The sequence below is a fragment of the Numenius arquata genome, chromosome 7, assembly GCF_964106895.1.
Source record: "Numenius arquata chromosome 7, bNumArq3.hap1.1, whole genome shotgun sequence".
Taxonomy (NCBI): domain Eukaryota; kingdom Metazoa; phylum Chordata; class Aves; order Charadriiformes; family Scolopacidae; genus Numenius; species Numenius arquata.
Genome location: NC_133582.1, coordinates 58,491,909 through 58,508,959, shown reverse-complemented (window position 1 = coordinate 58,508,959; position 17,051 = coordinate 58,491,909). Strand labels below are relative to the sequence as shown.

Here is a 17,051-nt window from a genome sequence, read left to right as displayed (position 1 = left end):
TTAATAAGTGTCATAATTACAACTTCCTGGGCAACCTTGATCCAACTCCTTTGTTGCAAATAAATTACGATACAGCCTTTTGCCTGGGCACTCTTGTCCCTTGAGTGCACAGGTCAAAACTGTTTGGGGAGGGGAGAACCAGGCAGTAAACAGCTTCGCAGGTGGAGCCCCCCGTTTCATTTGTTACAGAGGCTGGAACTGGTGGACTTAACGAGGCAGAACATTGCAAGAAAAGAAAAGATGACTTCAAGATTAATACAGCTGAATGGTCAGTCTTAGGCCCCAACAAAGCTCATTCCAGCTCCAACGAAGTTTTCCAGAGTAGTCACATCATTTCTGCCAGATTTTTCGTATTACGCATTTCTTATTTTTGCAGGGCTTACACAGAGACCCTAATCCGATCTTCCCATGCTTCCTTGCCTAGAAATACAAAGGAAGTCCCTAGGAGGTAAACTTTGAACATATGTAATACGTAACATTCTTTAAGAATTACCCAGTCCTAACTGGGTACCCAAAACAAGGAGGTACATACATGCGATGTGTCTCTCTGCCTCTGCTCAGCTCTCTTAACAGAGGAGCGGTTCCTCATCCCTTCTAACCTACCAACACAAGGTATTTATTGCTTGTGAGGCCTCAGGAATTAAAAGGATGAGCACTGCACAAAGCAAGATATGGAGGCTAATAATTCCATCTGGATAGTTCATTCTTTAAGCGACGTGACTAGGATCTTGGAAAAAAACTTTGGAAGTGACAAAATCCAGAATTTCTAAGGTCCATTCAAGCATATTAAGTGTGAGGCTACCTGAGATGTGAGAATAGCCCTGATAATGCCTCTAAGCTGCTCAAGAAAGAATGAATCTATCTACATTTCAACACATAAATTCCTGGCAATCGGTAATAAGCACATGCAAACAACAATTCCTCCTCTACTCATCCCTTAACACCACTGTGTGACAAATTCCAAAGTTCCCAGTCAAAGTCATGGTCACGGAAGAGCTTTCCAACCAGATTAACTATTTCAATTTGGCAAAACAGAATACAAGATTTAAACTTAACAACTTAAGATACCAGTTTAAAACTAGAGTTTAAATATTAATTGATACATGCACAGCTAGAGTCATATCTTAGCAAATTTGCAAATACACTACATTAGGTAGGGAAGATCAAGCCTGCAAAGATCCTGCTTCAAAATGAAGCCCAGAGCCGATAAAGTATCTCAAGTTTGGCCTTATTTGTTTAAATAACTGAATACATGAACTGAATTCTAGAAGTGCTGACTGTAGAGGAATGCCCACTGTTAACCCTTGTAAACGAAGGTCTTGGGAAGCCTTCTGGGGTATATTCATTAATGATGCAAAATCCCAGTGCTCTCTATGTCCTTGGCTGCATCTTTATGCTTGAAGTTGCTAGATATAGCATCAAGTACTAAATACATCTGACTGGCAGCCATGGAAAAAAAAAAAATAAATCCAAGGCAGAAAATAAGGTCTGATTGATTGAACATGTATGATGATGCACTGTGACTTCTAGAAGTGTGGATGGGTAAGGAAGAGCTTCTGCTCTGTTGACATTTTTCTTTTTCCATTATCTCAAACATTCTGCAGTAGAAATTGCATACCTGCAATTACAATTACAACTAATTGATCTGCCATTTCCCATGTCATAATTAATGTCATGTTTTAATAGAGTTCTAATCATTCCATAATAATGCTTTTCATTCACCAGCTTCCCACGAAGTATAAAAGTATAGTGCACAAAAGCAATGAACTTTTACGAGGCTCTTTCAAAAACATCCCAAAAGGAACATCTCGGTGTATTACAATGAACTTTTTAAACATGTTTCTATATTCTTATCTGAGCTGCAATAAAATACCACGCAAAAAAAAGACTTTGCACTCTGGCATTCCTCCTTCCCTGAATATCCATAGGTGAAAAATGAAATCAATGATTCAGTGACAAATACATTATGTTTCCTAAGGGGTTATTTAATGTACTCTTAGCAAGGATGGAAAATGATGGTTTCTAGAGAACAGATGGTAACAAGACAAAATATCAACAGACCACGGTTGTTGACTGCAATTTATGGAGTGTACAGATGTGTCAACTTAAATGCAGTGATTCTGAGGCCAATAAAAGTACTTCCTGATACCAACAGATTAATTTTTCATGACCACTGGTTACACAGCTATTACATTTTTAAAAACTAATTATTCATCTACAAAAGAAACAACAATTTTGCTTGAACGTCATTACTATAAAGTCGAATGTTGTTCTTGCTGGCACAGAAAAAAAAAAAGGCATGACAGGCTTGGATACAAGTTTGCATATCTTCCTTTCTGAACAAAATTTCCTTTTTTTTTTTTTTCCATAAAGGATATTCCAAAGAAAGATGAGTGCTAGCAGCCAACCCAGATTTAAAGTAATAGTATGCAATAAGGAGATCCCACTTCCTCGCCAAATATGAAGCACGCTTACAAAGGGCCTTTTTTCACCCTTTAATTTAGCAGTATGAATAACGGTGCTTGTGAAGGTTGCGAGGGACTGGCAGTGCCTGAAGCTGCAGTCCCCTATTTATTATCCATGGCCACATTAACTATGCCGACAGTCTCTCCCATGCTGCTCTGTAAGACTAAGTATACATGACTGCCACATATCTCAGAACCTTCACCAATGAATGGGTTTAGTTCCAGAGCTGATCCTTGCAAACCAAACTCATTTTCATCTTGTCTTGTATTTCAACTTGAAGAAATATTTCACCCTTGGTCCCCTCCCTGTATAGGCCTAACTCAAATTTACCTAAGGACTGGTTCTTCACTCGTCAAGAGTAAGAAAGGAGAAAGCAGCTCTACTTTCCACTTTCTACTTTTCCCCTGTTCAAACACAGATAAATTCAAAACCAAGCACTTCACACCAATGATACCACAAAATAGCCCACTAAACAGACAATGTTAAGTTAGCTACAGAAAAGACAATAAAACCAAAATTCTCCACTGTATCAAACTGGAAGATAGTTTGTCATGGGCTAAACTTTCAAGGGAGACCTCACCTCAGCTGCCATATAGGCTTTGGGAAATAAACTGCAAAAGCATCTAACCAGAGGTTAAACCAGCGGGAAAGCACTGCAGGTACCGCAGCATCCAGAAGAGAGAGTCAGACTGAAGTCAGGCAGGGCCACCCATTGCCCCCACCCAAGTCAGGGTGGACGTGTATGAAAGCCATGCACCCTCCTCCAGAAGCACGATAAAGGAGCTGAAAATCCCTCATTTTCACTGAAATTCCACCCCCCCACCCCCCCTTTCAACACTGTGGCATATACAAAGCAGGGCAGAGGCAGAGACGGGAGAGGAGCTGCAGAAATCATTTATACCAGAACTGAAAAATGTGTTTTGATTGCATTTTCTCAGCTCGGTACTGATCAACTGTTCACCCAACCCAGCCCACTACACGCTGTTTTAACCTCAGCTTCTCTACATAGCACCCCCCAGCTTCCGTCTCCTTGGTACTTGCTACTCATCACTAAACTCCTTTTTTTGCTTCCCTAATTCTCTCTCTCTTTTCCCAAGTACAATATAAATACTATATTTAGATTGTGGCAAACATTCACAACGTTATTCCCTGGATTTATGTTTTTATCCTTTCTATTGCTTATCTTTCGATTTTGACCAGAAGCTACTAAGAGCAGGCTCTGCCACCACCTCCCCTGTTTCGTACTGTCCGTGGAGCAGTAAAGCTCCATTCCATTTGCCCTATAAGCACAATCATAATAAACATTATTAATAGCAACAGCGTATTCTCTACATCAGCAACCTGGCATCACAGATTATGTACCTCCACAAAACACAGCAGTATGCACAAACTGGGAAGCCGACACCAATTTGGCTGATTCTTCTCCCTCATTGATTTTATAGCTGTATAAACCCCACTTCAGTGGAGTTACTCCTGATTTAAAGTAGTGCAAGCAAGAGGAGAAAGAGTCCTCTCTTTCTGGCAGACAAATGAAAGAGCTCATAAAACGGAGCACACAAATTCACAGGTCGGAGATGTGGTAGCACAGAACAAGCTCCCCCCCCCCCTTAAGCAAAGCTCAAGTTTGCACCCATGATTTTTTCTTCCCCAGCTTCTTTAACCTGTGCACTGTCTGGACAGAGAGTTCTGGAAAATGAAATCCTTTGCAGAGCAAGCAACGGTGGCACGAGATGCGCTGTACCATGTAGCAATCTTGCTACTGCTTAAGCTATACCAGACATCAATTCCTTCAGGAGACTTAGGAGCCAAAAGAGAAAGTTTCAATTCATATGATCAAAACATCAATAGCACAAGCTTGGACTCATTTATTCAGTCTGCAGAAGTAAAGGAGAGTCTCACCTACCTGAATCATATGCAAAATCTCTAGGTTCCTGTTTGATCATCAGAGGAGGGGGGAAATTTTGACTGGCTGCGCTGCCAACCATAGCATTGTGTTCATAAACTGGATCGTGGTACTCCTGCTTAAAACCTTGAGGCGGGAAAGGGATGTTTGGCTCAGACATCTGGCGCTGATATATCGGACGTCCTTCCCTTGGCATCGCAGGCAAAGGTGGGAAAGAATTGCAAGGTTCAGAGAGCTGGCGGCGAAATCTAGGACACAAGGTAGAGAGGTCACGTAAAAGACTCGAGCTACATTCCATTTCCCGGAGATCTTCACAGGTCGTAATTAGTGGCTCTATCACTTTCTCAGTAGCAAACATTTGGCTTATGACAACGCCAAGTGGTCCCATCAGGATCCCTTGCGTTGTAGAACAGTAACAAGCAAAGAAACAAAAAAACCCTACGTATTAATCCCAGCTCCAAGACCCGTCCCCACCAGCATCCTCTTTGCTTTCAGTATCTTCTCTCAACAGAAGAGGCAAACAGGAAATGCACCAGCTTCAAACCAGTAGAAAGCCTGACATCCTACCACAGTAACATGAAGGAGGCTTAGGTAGAGCTCTCCGTTCTTTCACGAGAATGAGCAACGGATTGCTGGTACTCTAATTTACTCTTAACATCGTCACTGTTACACGGAAACCATTCTGACCACAACAAACACAAACATCTCAAATAAAAAGTATTGTCTGCCGTGTCATCTGGAATGATTCCAGGTTAAAAGTCCACCGTTCTGTCCTCTCGGGGACGATGCTGTGGGACATCTACCTGCAAGGCTGGCACTGCATTCCAGCTCTGACGGGAAGGGAACATAAGCACCCCAGAAAAAGGAGAGGGGGCAAATTTTTGCTAAGAGGAACAACGCCTAAGAATTCCCCTCTTGCCTTAACTCGGTCCCCTGGTCATCCCTACATGAAAGAAGTCATCCATATTCAGCCATATTCATCAGTGAATTCAGCCACGCTGCCATTCACTACTCCCAAATGCTCTTCACTAGGCATAAAATCTGAGAACCCAGTTTTAAATTAACTTCATTTACATGTAACACTACTCAAGAACCTGTGCTTGTTGTTTCTTTCACAAAACGTTATCTCCCTGAACCAAAAGGCCCGAATGCAATTACTTGGATATCTGCAGGTTCAGAAGCACAGAGGAGGATGTTACCTCCACCCCCGTGCCCCGGTGAGCTGCACAAAGTCTTCCTGTCGTCTCCTGCAGATTCCCACAGTCGTGGTAACCACCACCGTAGTAATACTGTGTCTGCACTAATCCACAACAGATGCAATGGTCTTGCAACGAACTTCTTACCTCTTACCAGTCCTGTTATCACTCATCATGAACAAGACACACTTAAAAAAAAAAAGAAGAAACCTATGCCTTTCTCTGCAATTTTCTGTCGTGCTAAAAAAAAAGATAAAAAATTAATCATTCTTCAGCTTTCCGTACTTTGGGTCTGAACTGACTTTGGTTCATGCAAGCAAAAGCAGACATCCTCTCAGAGAAAACTGGGTGAGTGAGGAAGAACACAGGGGTTTGATGGCACAGACAACGCAATCCCTGACTATCAACTCGTAGGTAGTACATGTTTCTGAAACAATTTAAACTCCAGCAATGTCTGTCATAACACTGCTGTGAACTTGGTCTGACAAATATTTACTGACACAGCTTAATTACAAATACCGCGGGAGCTACAGAGATAGAAACTATTACAGTGTAGCAGCGGAGACAAAACGAATTGTTTTTAATGTTGCTGTAAATATTATATTTTGCAGTAGAAAGAGGACCGCACTGTAACACTGGGTTTTGCAATTCCACCTACACCTGCAGAAAATAAACTTAGAAACTCAAATGTATTATGAAACAGTTAGGCTGACTGGCACTGCATTCATTTCCCTCTTTTCCTTTTTTCATTAGCCAAAAAAAGAAGCAGAAATTATCATTAAGAACTGTCAAGGAGTGAATCAGAAAATTGCAACTTGAAGTTAAAATAAGAAACAGGCTCACTCACAAAGCCTCAAAGGAAGTTAATAATACTTGTTGTACTGGAAGCTTTGTATGGAATCAAGCCATTTGTTTACACAAGTGGATTTGATTCCTGTTGGTACTTGTTAGGACCACTTATCGTTCGTATATTCATGCCCTGTATCAAGATGTATGGGCTGTAGGTTCTAGATATTAACGCTATCTTATACCACCAATGCACGTTCCAAAGAAATATGCCTTCAGTTATAGATTCCATATATGAACTCGCGTCCATAGGTCACTTGTTTAAATAACATTTTCTGAATACACTGATTGTAGTAGCATATCACCTTATAAATCAGGAAGATTTGTATTTCACAAAAATATGAAGTACATATTTGCTTCAAACATATGGAAGTGAGAAGATTCGAAATAAATAAAAAAATGGGGAAAAAAATCTTCCACTACAATTGTACCTTTCTTTAAAAAAGGAGAAAAATGGTATTATTTTGGCCCGAGTCAGCTATTTTGGACTTCACTAGAACACATAATGTTCTTTCAGGGAAGGGAAGCATTAGTGCAAAATGCCCTAAAGAACATGAATATCAAAGATGGGGAGAGGAATCATGTAAAGATCCTACAAAGCTTGTGCAGAGCAAGTGTTATGGGTATAGAAAACTATATCAAGGTGTATGCAAACCTCTAGAAATACTCAAATTAAGGCTGAGAGAGAGCTTCAGTACTCTTTTTACAAGTTGCTCTAAACCAAAAGATTTTTTCACCTGAAAAATCTTATTACTGCTCTCCGCACAGAAGCCATTTAGCTTCTGGAGATTGCAGTCTCCTGACAACTTGACTTTGGTGTATACACAGAAACACATTTATCCACCATCCTGTAATCAAAACCGCTGCTTGTCTTCACTGGGGGCCTGCGTGGTTAGACCACAGTCCGCAGAGAGAGAAAAAGACGGTGACTATGGCAGCTGAAGGGGCCAATTCAGTGTTTCCTCCCCGCCAGGAGGGCTTGTAGAGAACCTGGGAGTGATATTTCGAACCATCTCAGCAGAGCTGCACAAAACAGCAATATAAACCTTAGCAACCCCCTTCGGAAGTGATCTGCACAAATCCCCGGAGACAATAGCCCTTATTAGAGCAGATGCAGGCAAATCGCCCTCCCAACAACTGTGATTCTTCTTTTCAGGTGCTTCTTAATTTGCTAATGTTTAAGCACTAAGTCGAGTTACTGAACATCTATATCTCTTTATATACAGCTGAAATTTTAAATGCTCAGAGCAATCACCACAACACAGCAGACAAAAACAGGTTCATGCAATAAAGGTTAGGAGAAACAGAGTTCCACAAACAAGTGTTTGGTCTTAAAAAAAAATAAAAAAAAAAAGGGAAGTCCACTGAGCATATCTGTTCCAAAACTGAGCTAAGAAAGACAGTCAGTTGTCTGGGGATTTCTAACATATCAAAACAAAACAGGGTGAGTTAAGGACAGTTTAAGCTTTAATTCTAGTTTCTAGCTCTTGTGGCTTTTACTCAGACTAATGTTATTTAAGCACAGTTTACGTTGGCATCTTACGCTTGTTTGAAATGCTATATTTCAAAAGGGGCTGGAAAAATGATTCACCCTTCCAAAGAATACTCTGAAGCAGTAACACCATAGCCTGGCTACTTATCTCTTAAGATAGGTGAATTGCTTAGTGAGAGGCCAGATATTTATAGCCAGGATCATGCCTGCCAGTGACTTCATTACCTCATAGGGCTTATTAGCCTCAAGTGAATCACAGAACAGCCCAGGTTGGAAGGGACCTCGAAAGACCATCTGGACCAACCTTTCGTGGGAAAGGGAGCCGAGATGAGATTATCTAGCACCCTACAGTCACCCTCACAAGCGAGAAGCAGCAGGTCACTAAAACCCTGTCGCTGCCAATATGAACCCCTACTGGACAGCCCATCAAGTCGGGTGCCAGCCTTTCCTACAACACACACATTTCTGACACTCTGAACCTTGCTGGCTTTCACCTTGGTCCCCCAACCCAAAAAGGACTAGTTGTGGGCAGGAAGCCAGCGCTACTCCTATGGAAGAGACCTGCAACCATAACTGAAATGCCTCCTGTGTGGGTCCCTCACGTGGATTGTGGTTTTACCTGTGGTCCATAGGGAAGCTGTTGTCTTGAATGGACTGGGATGGAGGGAGGTGGGTAGGGAAAACTCGGTCAGGTTTTGGAGTCTGAGCTGAGTTTGGGGAGGCATGGTGCAGCGGTGACACGGGAGTGCTGGATGGCGTCGGTGGGTTGGAGGGCCTCATTCCCACTTGTGGCTTCTGATCATAGGCACTATCAGTAAGACAAGGGGAAAGAAGGTTATTTTCTCTGGGAAAAAAAAACCAAAACAAAACAAAACCCAAAAAGTAGCATCTATATCCAGGAAAAAAACCCCAAGTATCACATTTATAAGCTTTTTATTCTAGTTACCTTATTAACCAGTTTGGGGAAAAGGAATTCTCTACTTTACATTGAGGAGAGCACAGAAAAAAATCACGTTAGAGGCAAGTGGTTCAACACAGCATTTTCTGCTCTGTGGCACAGAAACGTATTTTTAAAGGATTCAGTCTTACAGTGACATTCTAACAGGAGATATACAAAATACATAAAAGCAGAAGCACCTGGACTAGAGCACAAAGAGCCGGCAGTGCCTGTCAAGACTCTTTTAGAGCTTGCACAAACCACAAAATGAGACAGTAAAACAATACAGCTAGAGGGAAGGGATCTGACCCAGAAAAACAATGGTATGTTGGCTCAGCTACCCACACTAGGATGTCAGCAGCCTCTCCCGACAGGTTGGGGTTTTTCTTTTCCCCTCTCTCTCAAAAATAAAGTGCTGGTCCTGCAAATACATAGACGCTGTTTTCAAAGGCGTCTCAAATTGGGAAAGGACTTGAGCACACTTTGATCATCTCTCTTTCTAACCAGGAAAAATGCAGACATGAGGCAGATAGTAAGCATGAACTTGCATACTTTCCTGTCAGCACCCATCAAATCCCATCAATGTATGCTTTTGATTTTTAAAATCAAAATCACTCCTCTATGACTGGCAAAGGTGCCAGTCTTTTTTTTTTTTTTTTTTTTTTCATTTTTTTTCCCTTCTCATATCCAAAAAGTTAAATGTAAATGCTTTAAGTGCTAGCAGTTTTGGTAGAATAAAAACTCACAAGCTAGATGAAAGATTCTAAAATAGACTGAAATGTCAATAAGAAAACCTTCACTGCTGACACTGAAGGAACGAGTGACACTTAAGTGCAAACCAAAAGTCAATTAAGAACGCAGTGGGACCAAACCCTTCCACCACCCACAAATAAAAAAAGCTTTCATTATCTACCCCTATAAAAGAAGACAACTTGCTTTTGAACAGCAAACAAAGATGCAGAGCCTAATGAAATACTATTTTAAATCGTAATCACCCATGAATACACACATATAACATCTGCAAAACTTGTCAAATACCTAATGCGTTGCTCAGACCTGCCAATCTCTGGGCTGTTACACAGATCTCTCTCTCCTAATGTGTGTAATGCATTTTGAAAGTACTTTCAACACAACTCGCAGAAAACAAGACACTCCTCCCTTCTATTTCACGCTTGCACCCTGAGTTTTTAAACTCTGGCTATCTCCCATTGGAGAAGGAATGGAGAATATGCATTTTGATGAAAAACACTGCTTTAAAATGGTTATGTAAGTGTTTGATACAACTGTAAACAACTCCATCAGTGTTCATCAGCTAAATGCATTATCTCATCAGTCTGTTATCTGCTGAAGAGGTAACTTTTATAAGATCTCTATTATGGTTTTATTACTCTTTAGTCAGTCCTCATTTAAATCAGCAGTTCTCACTGCAAAGGGGCTCCTGATTGCTTTACCTGACATTGTACAGGCACTTTTCCCCATAACTGAACTTGAATGGTTGCTCTTGACTGCAAGCGGAGCCAAGTTCTGAACATGGGCTATGGGGTTCCTTCTTGATTTTCACAGGGAGACCATGAAAAGCCACTGGAAAGAGAAAGAAAATGTAATTAAAACCCAAGTACAATATTAACAATAAGCCTTCTCAAGTAAGCTAGACACTGCTAATTAAACACACGATTAATTAAACCATTGTAATACTAAAAACAATATAGGAAATAAACATTTCAAATATTTCTTCGGGTGTCAACTGAAAAATAGACACCAGAAATCCTTTGCATTGGCTATTAGCACTTCTATTGTTTAATAGAATGATGGCCAGGATCCCATCTCATTAGCAGGAAAATAACAGCCCACTTATATTTGGCTTAACTACTGTAAATGTTGTCAGAGGCAAAATACTTCCCAGGCACCAAATGTTTCTAAGTAGTATTAGTGAGGTAGCTTTTAGCTATAAATGCAATAGTAGTTCAATTCAAAGAGTGCCACACAAAAGACACCAAAATAAATTTCTCGTATATCAGCCCCAAGGATATGATCACTATTCTTTTTGTCCCACAGAATGCATGAATATTTGCAGTGAAACTTATGAAACTGGATGATTACACGTGCCTTTAGTTACAAGTAAAGTCTGAAAAAAAATACACAAGAAATGGCTTCAGTAATTTTTTTCTCAAAAATATGTTAGATAAAATCCTGGCCTCACCAAAGTCAACAGTAAATGTGATAGAGACACAAAGAAAAAAAAGAAATCATACTTTTTTAAAAGTTAAAAAGAACAGAGGGAGCGTGGCAGAAATGCAGCATTAATTAGAAGTACAAGTTGGTCTGGATTAAGAAAAAGGCCAAAGGTAAAGACAAGGTTAACCAGCGTATTAGTTTAAGCCAGTCAGCCTCCCTTATTTCATACCCAGCCTTAACCAAAATTAAAGGAGAACAAAATTCAAAGTTCACCTGACATAGACCAAGCTAAAGTAAGTGGCTAGGAGGACACAGGACTAAAAGACAGGTATGTAACAGCTTGAAAACACACCCCTCAAGTTTTAAATAAAACGAGGTTGTAAGGTTCTGAGAAGCCTAGAGTTCGGAGATCAGTTTTATCACCGACTTTTGATGTTGTCACCAAACACCGTAGTTCGAACATCACGCCTGACACGGACACTTGCGCCTCTGTGGAAATTTGTGTATGTGCAACAGTCCCTGCTAGAGAACCTCAGCACCAAATCAGGCCATCATTATGTACCATCAAGTAGCATCTTGCCCCTTCCTTTGCACCCGAACTTAGGAAAGATAATTTTTTCTATACTACGTATTTTGTGATACTAATGCACCTGCGTTTCGGTGGGGAGGGGGAGGTAAATGAAATGCTGTCTGAGAAGTGAGCATCAGAACCAGTCAACTCAGATCTACAAGTCTCTGTAGGATCCAGGTTCCAGATTCTCCCCACGGGTTTTCCCACGTTCAGAGGACTCTCACAAAGGGGTCCTGTCGTACCCTATACGTGATAGGTCCTACTACTGCCTCTCTGCTCCGACATCTGCAAGAGAGCACTATGGTATTTTGCCACATATTTTCACCGAGCTCACAGGAATTGTCTCTAAAACTGCTACCATCCAGCTATTCTATTTGGTGGGTAACAGTCAATTACCTGGAAAGATGACAAAGGAAAAGCAGACTGTAAAGCAGGTACACAAATACATCGGCACAGCACAGGAACTTAAGAAACAGAGATGAAAGGTGATGAATGTCACAAGAAGGAAAGAACTCTTTCTGAATAAAACTGTCTGAACTTGCACTAGAATAAAAGCCCCTACGGACCTCCTTGAATCAAGATTCTCCAATCTAATAACCCGGGAAAATGCAGCCCGGTCAGCTTTCCACCGTAACGGCAAAGCAGGCTGACACCCGGTAGTTTGTTTTGGGTTTTTCCTGCTGAACTTTTACGGCTGACTCTCCTCGGGTGTCTCGGTCAGATAACACACACCGCGCATTTCATGCACACGATGGGCCCCACAGCTCCGGGACGGTGTAGAGCTGGGCAATCTCTTTTGACTTGAATCAGAGAATTAAAAGACAACTGCAACAAGGCTCTTTTTTAAAGCCGGTATCACATACTCGCACAAAGGCCACACGCTGCTCTATTTTTTTTATTTTTTTTTTTATTTATTTTTTTTTTATTTTAACTTTGCTACTTCCTCAGAGTTAATCTGTTATGAAAAATTACTTCCCTTATTTATTTTTAAATAAGGGGAGTAGAGAGACTCCCACACCACAGCCCTGCGCGGGGAACTGGCTGGGTATTTCATCACCGCGCCGAGAGCCTGAACGTCTGCTAACAGGCAGTTTTCCAGCTCACTGGCACAGGCACAAGTGAAAGCAGCACATTCATTTTGTGCAATTTGCTTTTACCTTCCCACATGGAGTTGGTGCATGTAAAAGGCTGTTAAGTACTAAATTATTCCTTATCAAATCACCATCATCTGGAGTCATGATCAACACTAATTAAATTACTTTCACTGAACACGGCTCCAGCCTGCTGCCTCGGCTGCGAGGTACATTTTATTTTGCTTACTGTACAGTCCTAGCAAGGTACAGGGCACGGTGCTAGAAGGCATCTGTGCTGTAGTTTTAATTAAAGTTTACCTCACCTTCCTCCCAGCTTTATAAGCTAGGGTAAAGTGTATCAAATCAAGTAGGTTAACGCCTTCATTTCATTTAGGGAAAGCATTACAGTCCAAAGTGATTTTATATTAGACCTTTATCTTAACTAGGGCCAGAAAGATAATGTAGCTGTAAAATTTAAAGCCTTCCTCGGGCAGTCCCCTGCCACAGTCACCACGCTAAGCTTTAGCTCTAACTCCTTCAGAGCACACTTTTAGAGGCAAAAAGGAAAAAAGACAGCCTGAGAAAAATACTTACTGCATTTTGGGGGGGCTTTCTTGACCTTTCAAACCACATCTTAAGCGTGGCTGAAGATGACAGACTTATTCCAACACTAAAATTTCAAGCATTCAAAACAGTTCTCGTATCATCACCGAAACCCTCCACCCATCAACTCTTCATTTAGTGTGACACTCATTTTATAGTGCACCTATTAAAACAGATTTTAAACATACACCGTTCTGCGAAGCTGGATTTTATGCTATGTTTTCAAGCCGTCTTCTTTTGAGGAGAGCGAGGTTGCTTATTTATACAATCTAATTTTAGTGCAGCGTACCAAGCTACCAACACAGCCAAATTAACAAACTGACATTTCAAACAACCAGCTCCTCACCACTTCTTTCTTCCTGATGGCAAATTCATTTTACTTAACCCCCAGAACAGAGTCTCAACCCTATTAAAGTAACAGGCACTCTGCCTTAATAACGATCTTATTAAGAAGTGACCAAGGGCCAAGATTTCATCCCGAGTGATTACTTACAAGATAACTACCTCCGAACTTGAAAGGCAAAACAATCTTACAACGTGTATTTAGATGGATGGCTTCAACACCTCGGCTCAACTACTGGGGAAAGTCGGGCTTATGGGGATCGGAAGGGACTCAATCCAGACCCCGTCTGGAGCTCTCCCAAGCCAACACGCAGAGAGAAGGCAAGCAGAAGGACTGCTACCATCTGTGGCCAACTGATTAAGGTATAATACATCACTGTATGCATATTCTCTGTGCGTAAGTATATCTATCTGTATCTGCAGAGTAAGAGGGCTTGATACATAACGCGCTGTTGTACAGCCCTGGATTTTATACAAAACCGTAATAATTTCACCCCGAAGTAAACTCGCACAGAACGTGTGAAAAAACAGGGTGAAACCTGCTACCCCTGGTTCTGGAGCGCTGTTCTCCTTTGCTATCCATCAACATCCTAATGCCCAAACATTTTGTTCATAATAATACTCAGTTTAAGATGCAAACGAAGAACAGTTTAATAAAAATTCTGAAATTAAAGGAGGAATCGCTTTGTCCCAGAGGAAACTGATTTGTATACTTTCTGGCCTGAGAAAAGGGAAACGTACCGCCTCTGTGCAGATAGAACTGCATCACTTCTTTCGAGAAAGCCCCAGAAAGACACTCCATCAAATATAAAAGCAAAGGTTTAAAATATTTTTCAAGTCAAGAGTTGATTATTCAAGATGAAGAAGAAATGAGGAATATTTTATGTGAAATTGCAAGTCATTTATCCTTTAAGCAAGAAGTTATTTTATAATTTTCAAACTTCAGATTCCGGCCCAGAACACAAAATAAAATCTGGTTTTATTTTCCGAAGAAGAATTGATTTAAACGTATTTTTAAAAGGTATGAAATATTACTGGTAATTCAACGACGCTGGCTAATGACAGGCAGTCTTGACTCCACTGACCAAAGAGACAAAGACGTCTTATTATAAAACACTTGTAGGGCAAGAGCATTTACTGTATGGTATAAAATCAACTGACAGCAGCAACCTTGGCTGTGCCAGTGAACTCCAGTGTCTCCTAAGTAATACTACATTCCTCTGCAGTAAGTTCGAGGACTTTGTGAACCTGCAGAGAAAAGGAAGTAACGGAGGAAATCATGGTGGCCATGCCCTGAACACTTCTGCTGCATGTTTCTGAGCTGCTTTTCACATTTATGCTCTCAAATCACCCTCTAAACCTCATTTAATAAATAAATTCATTCATTTTTCTGATCGACTGAGGCAAAAACTGGTAATATCCAGCGCAAGTTTAGAGAGATTTCTTGAACACATTTGAATAGAGGGGATTTGGCTTTCTTAACAGCAAGATGAAGAGACAGAAGATGTCAAAAAGTTTAAGTAAACGCCCCTACAGCTCCAGGTGCTAGACTGACCGAGGTGACCCAAGTTAGTACTTGGTGAAATTTCAAAAGCAAGAAGAGGAGGCCCCTGTAACTGATAAAGCCAATACTGTCACACTTTAAATCTATCTCCCAACACACACAGAAATGCAGCAGGCACTTCAGATACATCAGAGTCTCTCCAAGATTCTTTTCCAGTACATTTACCTCTGCCAAGCCCTCCCCTTCCCCCAACACACAAAAATCCATTACTAAAGGGTCTAATCTCAGCTATCAGCACAGAGTGCCTTTTATGGAGCCATTAAACCATTTCTCTTGTTTACAGTGCCTGAAGAAAGATGTGAATTATGTCTGTGACAAAACAGGCGATAACATTTCTAAACTGCTATCAAAATGCAAACTGAAATACACTTAAGGACAGGGACCCTAATTCGTGCTTTTGCAATTTTCCTCGCTCACTATAACTTAACAGCACTCACCTGATGATTCAAACAAATTATTTACACTGTAAGTACAACAGGTAGGCATTTTAATAATAATAATAATAAAAAAAAAATCTACTTTCAACAAACAAACGGTTTATTGAACGGTTCATCAAGGAGGGTAAAGTGCTGGTTGCTTCTCAGGTGATAGTAATGACCTGGGTGCTCTTATCAGTAGACATTTAAAAAAAAAATCCAAACACAACACTGAGGTTTCATATGAGGCCTGAAATGCTCTATTTCTGCAACAGTTACTTACCATTTGAGCCATACATTCAGTAGAGGTATTTGAATATCGATGAAATGAGCTACAAAACTAAATCCATCCTGTATGACCTTCTAAGTGGGAATGCCAGGCTTTATACATCTTTTCTGAAGAGCTTTCAAAAATGTGTATTTAACTTAGAGAACAATAGCCTTGTGCATTCTGGAGGCTATTTATTATTTATTTCTAGATCATTTTGATTTGAGCTGCAGACCTCTGTAAATAGCTGCACTCTGAATTTCAACAACCATTTAACGGGCATCTGATTAAAGACAACGGGATGCCAGAGCAGGGTGCTCTTTCCATTTCATTCCACTATATACAGTAAGATGAGAAATTTTACCGGTGATCTTTGGGACGCACAGGAGGAATTAGCTAAAGCAGGTACTAGACCCAGCTGACCATTCCTTCAAACTCTGGAGGTTACTCCTGCTGCTGCAGCTGAACGTGGCACGCAGCCTAGCATCCTAACAAAAACTGAAATAAAAACACCACGTTGGAGAGGTGACAAACGAAGAGAGGCAGGAGGACGGAAAGACAGTCAAGTCTTTCCAGCTAAACTGTTCCCAATCATTTTGAATTAAAGCCTACACATACAGACCGCTGAGAGAGCTGAAGGCAGAAGCAACCCCAAGCATGGATGACCAAGGCAACCTCTTGCCTAGACAATGCCCAAACCCCGCTTTTGTTTCTGACCGCTGCAACAGCTGCCAAGACGAGCAAGACTTGAAGACTGCAGACTGATTTAAAAGTGGCTGAAGAGATTACATCTACCCAGGCTCCAACCAAGTTCTTCAACCATTTGATCTATCAAAGTTGCCTCTATCAGATCGTAGCTGAGCTCCAGTCAACTGGATTTCATTTAGGTCCTGCTCTCTGCCAGAGATCGGAAGAAACTGGTGACAAATTGGATATCTGACACGCAGATGTGTATCATCACTGTGGTTTCAGAGACTATCCTGGCAGTTTATATAAAACCTGTACACAGACAAGAGACCTGAGCTTTCGCTATCTCACAAAAGAAAGCTGCTAGAAAAGGGGGAGAAAAAAAAAAAATCTAAGCAACGCTGTCAAGTAGCTTTTTGAAGAAGTGCATGATGTTGGTATTATTCTCCATTTTCTGGTTGCATCTAGAAAGCTAGAACTTGCTTAAGATGCAGAATTTGGCCGTAAAGACA

General features: G+C 40.9%; 1 protein-coding gene across 7 annotated transcripts in view; it reads right to left on the bottom strand.

The window, feature by feature from the left end:
- Positions 1–17,051, bottom strand: part of ETV1 (ETS variant transcription factor 1) — a 66,113-nt gene that overhangs the window by 22,553 nt on the left and 26,509 nt on the right. For 6 of the 7 annotated variants that reach the window (XM_074150131.1, XM_074150128.1, XM_074150130.1 and 3 more), the window contains 3 exons: positions 10,292–10,421; positions 8,523–8,711; positions 4,370–4,617 (listed from right to left, as the gene is read on the bottom strand). In XM_074150131.1, the coding sequence (XP_074006232.1) occupies positions 4,370–4,617; positions 8,523–8,711; positions 10,292–10,421 (567 nt within the window). The remainder of the gene's footprint in view (positions 1–4,369; positions 4,618–8,522; positions 8,712–10,291; positions 10,422–17,051) is intronic. The other variant, XM_074150135.1, reaches the window with a different exon arrangement.